The sequence below is a fragment of the Colius striatus genome, chromosome 16, assembly GCF_028858725.1.
Source record: "Colius striatus isolate bColStr4 chromosome 16, bColStr4.1.hap1, whole genome shotgun sequence".
Classification (NCBI taxonomy): Eukaryota; Metazoa; Chordata; class Aves; order Coliiformes; family Coliidae; genus Colius; species Colius striatus.
Window position 1 is genome coordinate 16133739 of NC_084774.1, and position 16907 is coordinate 16150645.

The window sequence follows — 16907 nt, forward strand, 5'->3', positions numbered from 1 at the left end:
CCTCACTTTTTACCAGCTTGATCTCACAGGACACCTGAAGCTCCCTTGATGTATTGCAGGATGGAGACCTGCCAGAGGTCTGAAGGAAATAAAGTCCTGCAAGCTTTGCCAGTTCTCTCCTTCCCTTGCTGCGTGTGTGTGTGCACGCTGAGAAGCAGGAACAATTCCTTCCAGACTGTTAGTGCTGAGCTTCACCCTGTCTTGTCACTAGTGCAGCTGTGAGACCACAGGCTCTCCTTTTTCTTAGGCTACATATCCTTCACACGTGTGCTTTGCAGAAGCATCTCAGAGGTGGTAGAGTGCATGTGCTGTGTTGGGGATGTCTACTTCCAAAGGGCTCTTGAGGAAGAATACAATAAGGCCCAGGGGAGAGCTATGTGTTATGAGAATTTCAGGAATGATTTGCTCAGCCCTAAATAAAGGTTGTTTCCAATTAGATTAGTGAAGGATGTCACTTGGTCTGGCATGGGGAGGTACAAATCACCTGCCTCTATACCATGGATGCTCTTTACCCTCCAAAGAGCACAGGGGAGTAAGAGTCACTTTCTCCAGACCTTCTGAAGAGAAACTTAGAAGCTGATGAATATGTAGCAAAATCTCCTCCCTCCTTCCCTTTCCACATCCCCAACGTCATACTGTGCATCTAATAACTTAATTTAACCTTAGCATCAATTAAAATGCTTTGGCACACAAGGAAGGGAGAGGTGGGCTCCTAAGGACATTCATCATAGAAAGCACATTAAGATTGGATTTTTGTTAGCTGTGAAATTAAATACTCTGAAGCAGCTTTGTCACCCTGACAATTATGAATATGCATCAGAGTGATGTTCTTACCCTGCCCTGCCTACTTCTGCATGTGCTGCTGAGGAGGAAAGCCCATTTCCTCACAAACCTTTTAGAGGTTGGCCTGAAAAAGGGAGAAGCTGGGCTCCAACCTTTTCTGCTTCCTTGTGATGGAGAAATCTCCTCAGAGAACTTTTCTACCGTGTCCCATCAGCTCTACCTGCTCCTCTCAGTTAAATCCTTAGATCCCCTAGTTGTCTGTCTTGCAGCAGGATAACTGTCTTCCACTAAAGCCCAGATTTGCCATCAACTGCTTTTTTGCCAAGATAAAATGACTCACAGGATTTTGAACAAAAGCTGAACATAAGCCCCATTTATTTTGCTGCCCTTCATGAGTCACTGCACGGTGTGGTGACACCTGTAAGTGTGAGCAAGTGTGAGCAGGTGGTGAGCTGAGCAACCCCAGTTACTCTGAGATACTATTGGTGTTGTGCAAGTACAAGATTAGGCAGTGAATTGCTTCACTGGGAATCCAGTGCAGGCTGAGGATAGGTGTGCAGCTTCCCGAGTTAGTATTAGCTGGGGTAATTTCCCGCCTAAACCCTATTCCCTCTAAGCAGATCTTGGCTGCTCAGACTCCAGCCCTGCTTGCCCTGATAATGATGTTGTGTAGACACTTACAGGAATGGCCAGGGAGTTTGCACTCTGTCCAGAGCAAATGGAAAGCCCAAGTGAGTGGCTGGTGGTTAGTGACTTACAGCCTAATCCTGAGCAGCATCTGCTGCTGTTGAGCCACACTGACGGGGCTCCCTTCTCTGCACTGCAGCCAGGCAAGAGGCATAGGCAGAGGGTTGGAGGGATGCAAAGCAAGCACCTTGTGAGTTGGGTTTGCTAAGAAAAGCAATTTGTTGCAGCTGAACTATATCCTGCAAATGAGGACATTGCAATGTGTGAGAGTGGTCCAGGGCTACTACCCCAGTACCAAAGCAGAACTGAGCACACAACATCCACCAACCAGGACAGCGTAAGGAAAAGCAGGTGAGGGGAGTGTGCACCTGCAGTGTCTGCTGGGCTGGCAAGGAGAAGTCCTTCAAAGTCAGATCACTGCTCTGACACCAACACCATGTTATTTAAAGTAGGAAGCCTCTAAGATGCAAATGTTAATACTTTCCTTACATAATTTAGCAGGCAGTTACGAAAAGGTAGTGAATTTTTAGGGCTGAGCATCGAAACTGTATGTACATAACTCCAAGCAAGGATGTATGAGAAGCTGCTGGTTTGTACACCAATAGTATCTCAGAGTAACTGGGGTTGCTCAGCTCACCACCTGCTCACACTTGCTCACACTTACAGGTGTCAACAACGTTCTGTTAACAAGACATTTGATCTGCACAAGTAGCAAACTAGCTGTGTGGCTGTCAGCCTGTCTGGGCACAGGTGCTAGCAGGCTCTTCCAAGCTGGTAGGTAAGAGCTGGGGGATAGTTTCCTAGTTAAAGAGCAGGCTGTTGCTAAATGGATGCTTTGTTTTGCACAACAAAAGACTGGAAAAATCCCAGGTGTGGTGATCATTTCTCTGAAGTGAAATATTGTGGCAGGAAACTCCTTTGTGCTGGGAAGCCCAAACAGAAGTGATTAGACCTGTGTGTGTTAGGCTGTGGTTAGGCTGTGTGTGTCTGCCTTCTCAATGTCCATACAGTGCCACAGACCAGACTTTCCACCCCAGGCAAGAGGATGAGACATTTCAGTATCTCTTTGTCATCACCAAAAGCCAATAAATGAGTTGGGGAAGGAGGTAAGTGTGCTGCACAGCTTCCCGAGGGCCTGTCTCTGTTTAGCAGGATGATGTAAATGGAGCTTAATTTAAAATCACATTTGCATCAAGCTGTCAAACTGGTAACCTGGGCAAAACATGTCTCAATTATGTGGGAGTCTGCTAGCAGCCCAAGGGCTTTGGCCATGTCTGCTAGAGCAAGGAGCCAAAACCTGGCTTACTGTTGCTTCCTTCAGTGCATGACACCTTTTTCTGTGCAGCACACACTTGCTGGGACTGTTTTGCACAGACCAGTTCTCTTTCTACCATTTTCTATTCATAAGGGGAGCAGGAACAATCCAGAGAGGCCAGAGGTTTGAGTGAATAGAGAGTCACGGATGACCATTGCAACTGCCATTGGTTAAATTCACCATCATCCTGCCTGGCCTGCAGAGGCAACTCCATCCTACTCACGGGATGTAGGCACCAAATGTAAAAATCTTTGTTTGCTTAACATCAGGCGTTTGAGACAGGCTCACTGAAAAGCAGCAAATGGGCCTAGGTGAGCTGCAAACATCCCATAAGTTGTGTGCCCACCAACCCAAGAACACCATGAAATAGGCCAGAGGAATGCTGGTCTGTTGGTATTTGGCCTCGTGGGCTGGGAAGATAGAGAATGAAGAGCTATTGTCTGCATCTCTTGGCAGTTTAACACTAATTAATGTCTTAAAATCCATTTAGGCTCAAAGCTAATTTGCACATTGCTTCAAGTAATTATCTCCATCCATCCAAGTGCAGCCTGGGACATGAGGAGGGCACTTCCACCTGGGTACAGATAACAAGGGGAGTTGCTCTGTTTGTGAGTCCATGTCAGCAAAACCCAAGGAAAGAAGGGCCCTGTCTCCCACAGCCTCTGCCTGTGCCATAGCTCCTGAGCCCCCTCACACAGGCAGAGGCCAGGCAGGGATCTGTGCTGGGGATATCAGTGTTATTCACCTCCTCCCTGTAATGGCCCCGTGAAGACCAGGCTGAGGGGCAGGAAGGAGCAGCCCTTTGCCCCTCATGAGGCCCCAGCCCCTGACCCCTCCCCAGCCCCTGCTCCCTGGCAGGGCACTGCCTTTGCTTGTCCGGCAGTGTGCAGACAGAGACCTTGGGGAAGGAGGCAGGAATACTGCATGCATTAAACATCCCAGCAAGCAAGCTAACAGCTATTGAAACATATAACTAAATCACTATTTTCTCTCTCCTCTGCCTCTATTTTTTTCCCTTCACCTGAGCAAAATATTTTTGCATTTATTTGTTATCAGCAAAGGGAGTGACTGTACTGAAACACTCTGCTGTTCTGCTCTACTACCCCCTATCAACTTCCTGGGCACTTGAGAGCATTTGCTTCAGCTGCACAAAATAACAGGGAGACTAATTAGGCTGATAAAAGCCAATGACAGAGTCAGGCACCCTGAGAAAGGGAGTGACTTTGTACTACAGTTTCTTTGGGTTTTGTTGACACACGTCTTCACCCTCAGCCTCTTCACTGCCTGCACTGCTGATAGTGTGCATCACATTTAGTTACAGCTGAAGAGGGAAAGTCCCAGCCAGCAGCAAGGATGATCAGGCTGACAACTCCCTTCTGCCTCCAGCTGTGGGGTCTCCTGGGCTGGGTTTTGATGAACAGCTTGTTGCAAGTTCCTTCATCTGCACGGGCCCTTCTCAGCACACACAGCACACGTTGCACAGAGCAGGCAATTGATGTGGGGCCAGGGTGGCACATGAACAGGTCTTGGCTGCATTGCAAAGGGAGTTTAGGCCACATTTCTCTGCTGATGTGGAGATGGGGGGTGGAGGAGCCACGTGACCCTGGGGCAGGTGAAGGACTTTGCAGAACATGAAGCACACAGCTCCCAGCAGCCGGTCCCCATGTGCAACCATGCAGTGCCCACTGCAGCCAGCACGTGGCAAGGTGTGCAGAGACAATACAGACCCAAAGGCTGATGCCAGTCACTCAAATCTATAACTGAAGACACAATAATCAAGTGAGATCAGCAGTCTGATCCCCTCCCAGCCCCCTGCCCTACGGTCAGTTTGAGCTGTACCAGTGTGGGCAAAGCCTCCTCCACCTGGGTGCCACACAGTGTCAGGAGCCTTTCACAGAGCTGCCCTCCCTGGGAACCAAGGGGGCTGAGCATTCCACCAGCAGCCAGAATTCACTCTCACTTGTATTTGTTTCTTGCTCTGCAGATGGGAAATGCATCCAACACCTCAGTGTTTGTCTCCACCTTATCGGAGAGAGAAGACCTGATTTTTGGCACACTGTATTTAGTCTTTGGTAAGGAAAGACAGCATGTTATACCCCTCTCCTTGCTGTGGGCAGCCCAGATCCTTGCCTCCAGAGATGTTCAGGCCTTTTGCCATCACTGATGCTTCCAAAAGTGTTCAGTCATTAGCAGAATCATCAAGCTGGCCTTTTCCACATTAGCCCTCCCCACATTACCCAAAACGATGATGTGGCCAAAGCTTGGTGCCTGCATTCCCCTCTCAGGGAAACTGCAAGTACCACTTACATCTTTTACTCTTTGGAAAGCTGAACAACCTCTGAGGAACATGCTGTAACTCCCACTGCAGCCACCCCATGTGAGATGGACAGGGACTCTCTGGTAGCATTGCTGGTTTCATGAATGCTGAAGTTGATTTAGACCTCCAGCTGGCCTTTGCTTTCAGCAGAAGGTGCTGGTGAATGTCTTGTGATTTGGGGTTAGTGGTACTGAAAGCCAGCAGGCAAATCTGGGGGGCTGGAACATGATCTGAGATGGCTTAGCCCTGTTTGATGGAGGCCATAAGTGAACAATGGGCAAAGAAAAGCCTTCCAACTTTTTGAGTCCTCAGCAAGTTGTCTCCCACATGCTAGAAGAGTTTTTCGTGCCTGCAAAATGGGGAACCCAAGGAATGCTCAGGCCACTGGGAATGGCAGCAGTCCTATAGGCACTTACAGCTCCTGGGAGTCAGTAAAGCTAATAAAGTGTACTTAGAACAGATGTGAGACTGGCTCTGTGGGAAAAAAGCCTCATGAGGCTGGTAAGAAGGACAAACATCTCAATAGTCTACCCTCCAGCGACTCCAGAGCCTCCAAAGCTCGGTATTTGGCCAGATCCCCTTCTGAGGACACTGAAACCTCTTCAATGAAGCACAATTACGTAATTATAAAAAGAGAGAAAGCCCTTGTTATAAAATTTTAATCACCACTGTTGTTTTAAATGCACTAATAGCAAACAAAGAGCCTTCTTTTGTTTAGTCTGCTTTTTCCTTGATCTTCATAATGCCTTTCTTCTTGTTTATTTTGTTACCATGATATTGGACAACACAGAATCACAGGAGTGACATTGCCAGGAAGAAATTAAAAAGGCACAGGGGCCCAGCAGCTTGGCCTCACTTCAGAAGAGCAATCACACAAAGCTCCTGTTATTTATCTAGCTGGAAGGAAGTGCCCCCCTTGCTCTATCCAGCTGGAAGAAGTGGCTCTGGCCAGATCCTGCACCCGGAGCCCATTGCAGTCTCATCCCACCACTGCCCTCCTACCGAACATCTCTGTAGGATCTCAGGAAGGGGAAGAGATCAGATTCGATGTAAAGCAGCTCCAGATGTGCTTACAGAGCTTTGTGGGTCCCACGGGCTCCCCTGCTCGGCCCGCTCCAGAGAGGGAAGCCCAGAGCCCTTTCCACCCTCTGTAGACATCTGCGGTCTTTGCTTCCAAACATCTCAAGATGCTCCTGGCTCCTTTCCCAGCTCTGTCTCACACAGCACTATTCCTCTGCTTTCTCCACAGGCATCATGTCCCTCTCTGGGAACTCACTGCTCTTGCTGGTGGCCTATCAGAAGAGGTCTGTGCTGAAGCCTGCCGAGTTCTTCATTGTCAACTTGGCCGTCAGTGATCTGAGCATGACGGTGACGCTCTTCCCCTTGGCTACCTCCTCCTTCTTTGCACACAGGTACCTGTGGAAGCAGCTCTGCACTGGCTGATGGCCCCAGCTGCAGTTTGCAACCCTTGTCTCGAAGTGAGGAGATCCCTGAGGGAGGTTGTGAGGGACCCAAGAGGTCAGGCTGGTGGTGCTGGGGCACTGTGGAGCCTCACAGACATTGGTCCCTCAGGAGGGTGCTTTGCTGGTCCCTCTCCCTCCAGTTTCTCATGCAGGTCTGCTGCAAAAGGGGTTTGGTGGTGGGTTTCCAAGCTGGCACCCATGCTGTGTGCCTCATGGATCTGGATGCTCAGGGAACAAATGAAGGGCAAGATCATGCCCGTGTTTTCCTGGGCAGTCAGTCAGGTGCTGGTACCTGTGCAGCCCTTCGCAGCCACCCCATGCACAGGCAGCTCTGCTTCTGGTGTGGGACTGGCAGCTGCAGCCCCACTGCCAGGAGAGTGGATGGAAAACACCCGACCTTCTCCCAGAGCAGGGACCACAGGAAACATTCTCTCACAGGGAGATGGCAGGGGCTGGAGCCTGCTGCCCCATGCAGAGGCAAGAGCTGGGCTCAGCACAGGCTTTCCCTTGCAGGTGGCTGTTCACCCAGGCAGTCTGCACCCTCTACGCCTTCTGTGGGGTCCTGTTCGGGCTGGGCAGCCTCACCAGCCTGACGGTGCTCAGCGCCGTTTGCTGCCTGAAGGTCTGTTACCCAGCATATGGTAGGTGCTGGGATGGGTTATCTGATCTGTGCTTCTACTCACTCCGTTAACAGAACCCTTTTTCTTCCTTCTCTTACGGGCCAGGTCCACCTCTTCTGGGAAGGCTCTGCCCAAGGGCAGCATGTTCCCAGTTAACACACCAGTGCAGCAGCAGACTCTGAAGGCTTTTATCGCTTCTGTGTTCCTTTCCCTCCACCTGCACTGGGGGCTCCAGAGTCCCCACACCCTGTGTCCCCGTGCCCATGCCCTGTGCACGTGTCTCAGCCATCCCCTGCCTCACTCCAGGGCTCAGCAGCATCATCCACAAAAGTACCAAGGGGTTGTCCTCCCTCAGAAAAGTCTCAGCTGCTGTATCACAGCAGGACAGAGGGTTTCAAACGTTCATGCAGAGCCTTGAGCTTAGGCCATGGCAGACTCTGCATCTGGGAAGCCACAAGCTGCGGCAGCACAAGGAAGAGACACTTTCCCTGGTGCCCGGTGGGAGAGCCAGGGGCCAAGTGTATTTAATTCACTGAAATAATTAATACAGGAGGGCTGTGTGTGCAGTGTTGTAGCTCGCTTCTGTAGCTCTATTTTCACCTGGACTCATCTTTAGAGCTAATGTGTTGTCAGCTTGGGCACCAGCTCTTTGCACAGGGCACACAGGGCAGACAGCACCTGAGAGAAGCTGAGGGGGCTTCAGGAAAGCCCCCTACACCTTTACAGCTCCTCCTGTTTGGAGCTGCTTCTGCATTTCCTCAGCTCAGCTGCTAGCCCTCCATCTTGCATATATCTCCAGAACAGACATTGTGTTAAAGACCAAAAATAGAAATGCAAAGCCAAAGATCTTGGTTTGATTTGCAGCCCAGCACCCGAGGGTGCACCCTCACCCCTCTCCCCTCTCCCCTGCCCCGAGCCTGCGGCTGCTGCCACCCATGTGCTTTGTCCCCAGCAGCTGTCAGTACCTCAAGGACAATGCAGAGGCAGAGTCTTCTTGGTTGTGTGCCAGCACAACAGCCCGGGAGTCGCTAAAAAGCTGGAAGGAAAGATAAAGATCAAAGTTGGCTGTTAAAAGGCAGCGCAGGTACCGGTGCTTTTGCCTGTGCAGTTCAGCTCTCTGGGTTAGAGACTGTGTGTGGCAGTCTGGCACTTAAATGTGTCTCCTCGTGAGGAAATGCCTAATCTCCATGTGCTTTTAATTGCTCAGTCTCAAGGAAAAATGTTCCTCCTATGTATGGGTGAAGGTTTAGCACTTTCTACTCAGTGCTTAGAAGATCAGGGAGGTTTAGAATTGATGGGGGATGGGAAAAACAGGGGAAAAAAACCACTTCCCTCAGTGCTTCAGTCTGCCAGAGAGGAAAAGGCCCCTGAGAGGACAGTGCTTGGGATGGCTTTGGGCAGTCCCTGCCCCGTGCCCAGTGCTGCAGCCTGGCTGCCTGCGGGGCCGTGCCTGCAGCCGCATCCAGCAGCTCCTCCCGGGGCCACGGGAGGCTGCCCGGCTCCTGCAGCCGCTCGCTGCGAGGGCTGTGGCAGACCCTTACGTGTCTGCGGGCTCGTCGCTGCAGCTGCCCGATGCCCGAGCTCTGCCCGCTCCGTGCTGTGAGCAGCCGCGGCTGCCCTGCCCTGCCCCAGCAGCAGCCAGCCCTGGCCCCGGAGCTGCAGGCAGCTGGGGGTTGGGAGCCCGTCTCCCCGCTCTGCCGTGCCATTGAGAAACCATCCTCACGCCGATCCCTCTGCCACAGGCAACAAGTTCTCGCCGTGCCACGCCGGAGTGCTGCTGCTGTGCGTCTGGGCGTACGCCCTGCTGTTTGCCACGGCGCCGCTAGCCGAGTGGGGCAGCTACGGCCCCGAGCCCTACGGGACGGCCTGCTGCATCGCCTGGAAAGCCTCGAGCAGGGAGGCCACGCTCTACATCCTCGCCCTCTTCATCTTCTGCTACCTCCTCCCCTGCCTGCTCATCCTCGTGTCCTACTCGCTGATCCTCTGGACGGTGCGGGTGTCCCGCAGAGCCGTCAGCCAGCACGTGTCCCCGCAGCGCAGAGCCCGCAGCGTGCACAGCCTCATCGTGAAGGTAAGGCAGGGTCAGGGAGGCCCCGGTGTGTCCCCTGCCCAACCCCTGGGCCGGGGAACACAACCTCTGCCAGGGTGTCTGCCACCCCCAGGGAGTTCTCCAGGAACATAGAAACATAAGATCATAGAATCGCAGAATCATTTTGGTTGGAAAAGACCTTTAAGATCAAGTCCAACCACCAACCTCACTGTTGATAGCAGTGTGGGTAATAACACATTTCTCCTCGTTTAAAGCCATCAGGTGGAGGTGTTTTCACTTTGGAAAAGATCCTAAAAGGAGCTTGCATGAGTCATTGTTCCCCAGACTACAAGCTAATACTATAATTTACCAAGCATATGTCAAAAAAGAGTGGATACCCTTTAAAAAAGAAAAAAGCCAACACAAAGGCAGTTTGCAAGCCTGACCTCGAAGCAAACACTTGTGACTGCTCAGAGGAGGAGGCTCTGAGCACAAGCTATTTCCAGCACCTCTCAGTCAGTCTGCACACCAGCACACAGATGCTGGAGGGTTTCTGGGCTCTGCCAAAAGGCTGCTGGAGTCATTGCTGGCCTAGTCCCAGCTAGGTGCTTTGTTCCTGTTGGCCGTGGTGGGCTGAGGCAGCTCCTGACTTTCCCAGGTGGGCCAGGCTGTGAGTGGCCTGAGGTGAGTGCAGGTTTCTGTGCCCATCAGGGGATGTGCTGAGCTGCTGCTCTGATGTGACCACCCCCCAATGGTCCAGAAGGCTGAGCGCCTTTCCCTGGGGCTGTGACCGACTGCTGGGGTCCTGTGGCACGGCTGAATTCTGGTGGGCACCAGCATCCCATGTGTGCTGCAGGAGGCTCACAGCTCCTCCATCTCCACCCCCTTCTCTTCCAGCTGAGCATCGCTGTGTGCCTGGGCTTTCTGGCTGCCTGGACCCCTTACGCCATCGTTGCCCTGTGGGCAGTCCTGGGCGATGCCAGCCAGATGCCAGCCCTGGCCTTTGTGCTGTCAGCTCTCTTTGCCAAGTCCTCAACGCTCTACAACCCCCTGGTGTACCTGCTCTTCAAGCCCAACTTCCAGCAGTTCCTCTCCAAGGACGTGGTGCTCCTCCAGGCCATCCGCACCCTCCTGTGCTGCGGCTGCCCGAGCGCCACGCTCCAGCCCTTCCCGTCCCCGGGCCCCTGGGACCCCCCTGGGCCTTGCAGGAACTGCAGTGATGCTTTTGAGTGTTTCAGTAAGTACCCCAAGTGCTACGCCCTGCCCCGGGCGCCCGGCAGCTCACCCCGCCGTGCTCCCCTGGCTCTCCTGGCCGATGGAGCCGCTGGCCAGCCGGGGCTGAAGGGGACGGTGCAGGTGATGGTGCTGGTCACACGGAAGAGGTCAGGCCTGGGCACTGCCAGTGTGATGGGGGAAGCTCTGCCACCGGGCATCACAAAAGACCTCCTCTGAGCCCAGCTGTGCCCACTGCGTCCTGCCAGCACGCTGGAAGGCGAACCAAACACAACATTTCTCTCACCTCCATATCTGATGGGTCCCCAGCTTGTTCTGCACGTGAAGTGACAAGAAGACTGAAGACCAGCCTTGCTTCCCGTTTTGGTTTGGCTCTTGCAACTCTGAGCCATCTTTGCACTTGGGGAAAAAAAATATAGATCCTCAGTGCCTAAAATCTGCCCAGAGTGCAAGTCCAGGGCACAGTTTCTCCTGCAGATTTGCTCTTTGGGCCCTTGGCCTTTGTCTTTCCATCCTGGTGCTCTGATGACCAAGTAGGAACTTGGTTGTCTTAAGAAACTGTGCCTGGCAGGGAGGCTCTGAGAGGCATCCCACCTCCAGTGCCTGCTCCTCCAGCCCCTGCTGACCGGGGCCCTCCCTGCTACAGCTACCTCACTTGGGATTATGAAGCATCTCTATATACCTCTCCAGAGACTCCTCTCTGTGCAGATCACATTACCCTACTCCCTCAATCTGAACACAAACACACCACTGCCTATAGATCAAAAGGGGAGCTTGTCTGTAGAGGAAGGATTTGGGGTTAAAACAATCCCAGTGTGAGTACTAGCAGTCCCAGGTTGTGCTGCAGTCCCAGGTTGGGCTCTCCAGGCAGGGAACGGTAAATCTGTGGCTGAGCACCATCCCGAGGATGAGGCTGTGACCACAGGTAGTTTGTACCATCTGCCTGGGCAACAGCGTCCCACGGGCTTGTAGTTGGCATTTGGAAGTCAGTGTGGGCAGGTCACCCACAGGAGGAGTCTGGGATGGGAAGGACCAAGAGGCTGTAAAAGGGCCCAGTGCAAAGCCACCAACAGAATCATCCCATGTTCTGGGCTGTGGCAGGCACAGGGCAGGCCAGGCCTGACGCTGGCAGCCCCACAGCAGAGCTCCCCTGAGGCTGAGCTCAAGGGGTCCTGTCTCACCCCAGCATCAAGGGGCTCAGTGCCCACCCTGAGGCACAGCGGGAGCTGGTTTTGCTTTACAGGGGCTGAAGAGCACAGCCAGGGTGCTGAGAGAGCTTGGCTGTGCCCCAAAAGGTTGAGATGTGTTCAAGATAATGGAGAAGAGTCAGTAGCAGAGGTGTGAAATGCAGGCAACCCATTCCTTGTGGGAGCACTTGGTGGTAATGGCCAAAACCACAGCAAGACCCATCGCCAGAGCTGCAGCATGAGCCCAGGGATGTGCTCCATGGGAACAGTGACCTGTTCTCTGCACCCAGCGCTGGGAAGCAGCCACTGCCCCCGATAACCCCTCTGCCTGTGCTCTGCCAGCCCCACTATCCCCATAAGCCCTGCCTGTAAGCAAAGCCCAGCTCTCCCTCCTCCCTCTGCTCTCCACATGCAGATGGTGCTATTTTTAGCAGCTTCTCCCAGAACCTGGAGGTATTGCTGCCTTCTCTTAGTGCAGATACGGCAGCCGCCTCTCTCCCCAGGACACGGCACTTCACCAGAGCCCCGCGGAGCTGCAGGGGTGGGCAGGAGTGCAGAGGGGCACTTCTGCTCCCAGGGGCTGGTGGCAGATGCTCCCCCCAGTCATTTCAGCTACAAATTGGGTGCTGCTGAGCCTGAGCATTAAGAACATTGAGGTGTTTTGCCTCAGTGCTGTGGCCCACACAGGCAGCCCCTGCCCTCTGCGTGTGCACAGCTCTGATCAGCACAGGAGAGCACGGCAGTCATGGCACTGGCTTTCATCCCCTGGTCATTTCCACTTAGCCACATTAACTCCTTCCCCATGCCAGGAGAGGGTTGTGGGTACCTCAGGGTGCACTCACACCTTCCAGGGAAGGTTCTGCCCAGGTGTGGTACCTCTGGGTGCAGGCAGTTGGGGCAGGGCAGCATTTGTGTACAAAGGCCAAGTGATCATGGAGAGGCTGCTCAGGGACCGACGCTCCTGCCTTCACTCCCTGCTCCTGCTATGCAGAAAACCCCCATCCCACCCAAAGATGTGCAGTATGTGCAAAATGCTGCACACTAAGGCAAATGAGGGCAGCCAGGGAAGAGAGAGGCTGAAGTATCTGAGGTGGGTGCAGGTTTGTAGGAGGGCAGCTCACTGCCTGGCCCAGGGCATGGCTGCTCGGCCCCTTCCCGCCCCACAGCTCGGGACATGCTCCCTGTGTCCCATCCTGGGCACTGTGGCACTCCAGGAAATCACAAGCACTAGGTGTCATTGTGTCCCAGAAACTGCACATCTCAGAAGTAAATTCCCTCGTGCAAAGCCAGCGTTTGACTTGGTTCAGTTCCAGTGGAGCAGCGATGCTCAGGGACAGACGGCACACGGCCGCCAGGGCTTGGGGATGGGGGCCAAGGCCTGCAGAGGGCATGGCCCATGGGCTGAGGCACAGGGACTTGGGGCAGGGAAATCTGTTCTGGGCTGATTTCCCACCAGAGGACACGAGCACGAAGGGCTGCTGCCATCTCCTGGGCACTCTCAGGGCATGGCCACCCCTGGGGCCCAAGGCTGTGACCCTGGCCAGGCTGGGGCTCGGGGCTGCCATGGGCCGTGTGGACACTGACATAGCGCTGGGTCCCTGCTTTGCTTACCACCCTCTTGGCCTGCTGCTTCATCCCCTGCCAGCTAAAAAACACCACAGTCTAAGAACCACCTAAAGAGAGACAGGAAAAAAAGTAACCTGCAAATGGCCCAGGTCCTTTGTTACTGCAGGAAAAGCCCCGACCAGCTCCTTCATCGTTAGTTTGGTGTGAGGACGTGTAACACTGCGAGCAAGTAGTAGTGAGTGTGCTTCAGTCTACATCCATGGAGATGCTCCTGCTGCTGAGCCCAGGCAGCCACTCAGCAAACCCCAATCACCATGCACTAAGGTCAGGTCCAGATCCAGGTAAGCACGTCCCGGGGCTGCCCCTGGTTCAGGTATTCCTATGGACCAGGCTGGACCCACCCCCAGGGCACAGCCCAGCTGGGGCCAGTGTGATCATTGTCTCCAGCTGGGAATGTGCCACCAGCTGCAACCAATTACCCAAGGACAGGAGACACCCTTGAAAGGACAGTTCCCGGGGTGGGATGTGAGTTTGGGCTGTGATGGAGGTGGTGGCTGCTGGTGAGGTGAGTTTGGGGAGGTGGTGGCTGCTGGGGAGGTGAGTTTGGGGAGGTGAGGGCTGCTGGGGAGGTGAGCCTGGGGCTGTGATGGGAATGGTGGCCTTGCCCCCTGGGGCTGAAGTAGGGCTTGTGCTGGCTGTGGTTGGGCAGGGTTTGGGAGGGGGATGCTGGTTATGAGAATTGGTTTCTTCAGCTTTTGGTGCTGCTGCAGTTCTGAGCTGAGGGGGAAGGGGGGGCTGCAGGGCTGTGTGGCTTCTCTGGCAGAGCCTGGTTCTTGTGCAGAGAGCAATGCAGGGCTGCCCTGGGTTGGGTTTGGTGCCTGGGCAGATGTGCCAGGGTTGCTGTGTGTCCTGCTCTGTGCTGGCTGAGTGAGGGTGCTTGTGCCTTTTTCTAGTGATGGCTTCATTTTCAAATAGCCATCATATTCCAAGCTCAATCAACATGAGGCTGAAGATGCTTAGGCACAGATGCATATGCTTTGTTGACCTATTCATAAGCAATGTGTAGTTACCAAAAGACCCAGCCTGAGCTAACAAACCTGCAGCAAGAAATGTTTCTCAAGGAGAGAGAGTCCTTCCCAAGGTAAACTGAGGCCAGTGACTGCCATAAAGCAGTTACAAAAGGTACTGGGTTGATTTTCTGTCCAAATCTCCAACATTTCACATCTATCAGTGTCATAAAATCACTTTGGTACTAACCTGACTGTCTAGGGCAATAGCCCTCAGAGGTCTGTGTTCCCTCTGACAGCACTGCAGGGCCCTGGGCTATGCTGATTGCTCACTGTGACTGTTAATAATCTAAAAAGCAGCAGCACCTCAAGAGTCCTTTTGTGGGGGCACAGGCATGCTCCTCAAATCCCTGCTGTGTCACTCTGGCCAGTAAAATGGGAGTCTTACATAAATGGAGGAGAGAGCAATTGTTCTGCCACTTCCCTCTGCCTGGCTGAGGGCTCAGCTAAAGGTAGCAGCAGAGAGATTGGGAACAAATATGAGCCTTTGGAGAAAAAATAAGCCCTCTGAGTTTAATTTCTGTTAACTCTGGTTAATAAGGAGGTGCCTTGTAGCCAGGGTATGTCAACCCAGACATCCCCAGGGCCCACTGTGAGCTGTGACCCACGGCAACAGGGGATGGCTCAGGAGCCTGAGGGCACAGGAGCACACTCCAAGGTGGCAGGGAGGCCACATCTCCCAGGAAAGGCAAAATGGGGAGTAAGGGCCTGTCAAGGAAAGTCAGCAAAACTATAACTGACTGAAAATCAATCATTGACATAAGGTTAGAAATTTGTTCTGGTGGCTCCAAACTGTGGAGGTTAATGTGTAATTTGAGGGGAAAATGAATTAACTCCAAGTTGTGACAAGTGTCTCAAGTTCGTGCTACTGTAGTTGCTTTCAAACACACACACATCTCCCCTGCCATTCTGCCAGCTTCAGTGCCTCAGAGTGATTTCCTTACCTCTGGCCATGGTGGTGAACTGAGTGTATCCAGATGGTTCTGGCTGCTGTTGGCTCCCTGGGAGCAGGACCGGCCTCTCCAGCAGCTCCATGTTCGGGCAGGTCCCACACATGCTCATCCAACTCTGTTCATATTTAAAGTGCTGAAGATCTCATCAGATTAAATCAGAGCTGCCCTCAGCTGTCACCACTGTTCCAAGTAACAGCCAATGTCTGATCCAATCCAGACCCTTCATACCTCCAAAATCAGCAGTTGAGCAAAGGCCATGGTGCAGCATCCCCTCTGTGTCTGTGCTCTGTCTGTGTCATCTCCTATGGCCCTGTTCTTGAAGGCTGAGCCAACCTCAGCCTGTGCCACTCACCTTTAAACACAACCCCCCAGCTGAAAGCCTCCTCTCTGGCATGGGTGACCTCACCTACAACCTACATCATTGCTGTGCAAAGGCTGTTTAACAATCAAAGTTCAGAGCTCTGGTCTTTCCACAGGTTGTGCTCCTGAAGGGCAGATAATGGTTATTGCTTTCAGGCCTTTTACAGCAGTGTTTAGATCAGGCTGTAGAAACAGCCCATATGTGCTTTAATGTTTAAAATAAATGAGTGTCTCTTGGTGTGGCTGAGTTAAAAATAACATCTTCATGATGATGAAACCACGGCAGGGAAGCCTGGAGGTGTTTGCTGGTGTTTGGCTGGTGACTCATGAGCTGGGGCTGCCTCCTGGGCACCCAGGGCAGCCACGGGCTCAAAGGAGGTGTGTGTTGTGTGTAAAGCAGCCTGTGGTGCAGCTCTGGCTGCCACACGCTGCCTGTGTGCCCACAGACCTGCCAGCTGTGGGGATGGGTGTCTGCAGGGAGGAAGCGCTGCAGCCTCATCCTGCGCTCCCTCTCGTCAGGGTCACCCCCAGCGTCTCTCTGGCTGAGCGGTGGCCGATGGCCCCTGCCCAGGGATGGGGCATTGAGGGAATGACTGTGCTCGGTGCTGTCCCCATGGGGCATGTGAGGGATGGGGGCAGCAGGGGCATCTCCTCCCTGCCTGGCACAAGCTGTCAGGCTGCCCCTAGTTTTAGTAGCCTTGACAATCAAGCAGTTCAGGGGGAGCTTTGCAAGGGGATTTTGGCTCTCAGGGAATCCGAGGCACAGAGCAGGCCAGTGAGCTGGCAGGGCTGCCCGAGCAGAGCCGTTTGCTCTCCTGACAGCACGCTGGGCATCTGCCTCCTCCTTGCACTGCCGGCCCGAGGGAAGGGCTCTGTGCTGGCCCTGTGCTGGCCATGGCAGCAGAGCTGCTGCTGCGGTCGGGAGCGTCTCTGCTGAGCCCGTCCCTTCAGCAGGCAGCGCTGGTGAGCTGGGGAAATGCCCACCCCGGGGCCGGGCCGTGGGGACAGGGGGCTGGGCTCAGCCCTGCCGGGGGCCGCTGCTGTTCCCTGCTGGGGGCGGTGGGTTTGGCTGTCAGCAGCCACGGACCCTTGTCATGTAACACAGGGCTGCGGGATGGAAAAATAACCAAAGCTGTGTGCTGGGTTTCCCCATCTCTCCTCTGGGCGGGCTCCCCCAGCTGAGAGAAACAGCCCCTGGGCTGGCACAGCTCGGGGCTCTGCAGTTAGCAATAGCTGCATTGTCCTTCCTCCTGGTTCCATATTTCAGAGAGCAGGAAAAAAATCAAGTTTACACTTGGTGTCATCTGCAATTGTGCAAGTTGGGATG

At 53.7% G+C, this 16907-nt stretch overlaps 2 protein-coding genes across 2 annotated transcripts in view; both read left to right on the forward strand.

The window, feature by feature from the left end:
- Positions 1–16907, forward strand: part of SPATA2 (spermatogenesis associated 2) — a 65474-nt gene that overhangs the window by 32891 nt on the left and 15676 nt on the right. Inside the window, exons 5-7 of the mRNA XM_062009354.1 lie at positions 4770–4857; positions 6352–6514; positions 8928–9256. Of these exons, the coding sequence (XP_061865338.1) occupies positions 4770–4857; positions 6352–6514; positions 8928–9256 (580 nt within the window). The remainder of the gene's footprint in view (positions 1–4769; positions 4858–6351; positions 6515–8927; positions 9257–16907) is intronic.
- LOC133626959 (uncharacterized) lies at positions 9982–10952 on the forward strand. The gene has a single exon (XM_062009357.1). It carries the CDS (start codon positions 10058–10060, stop codon positions 10664–10666), a length of 609 nt encoding a protein of 202 aa, XP_061865341.1. The 5' UTR covers positions 9982–10057; the 3' UTR covers positions 10667–10952.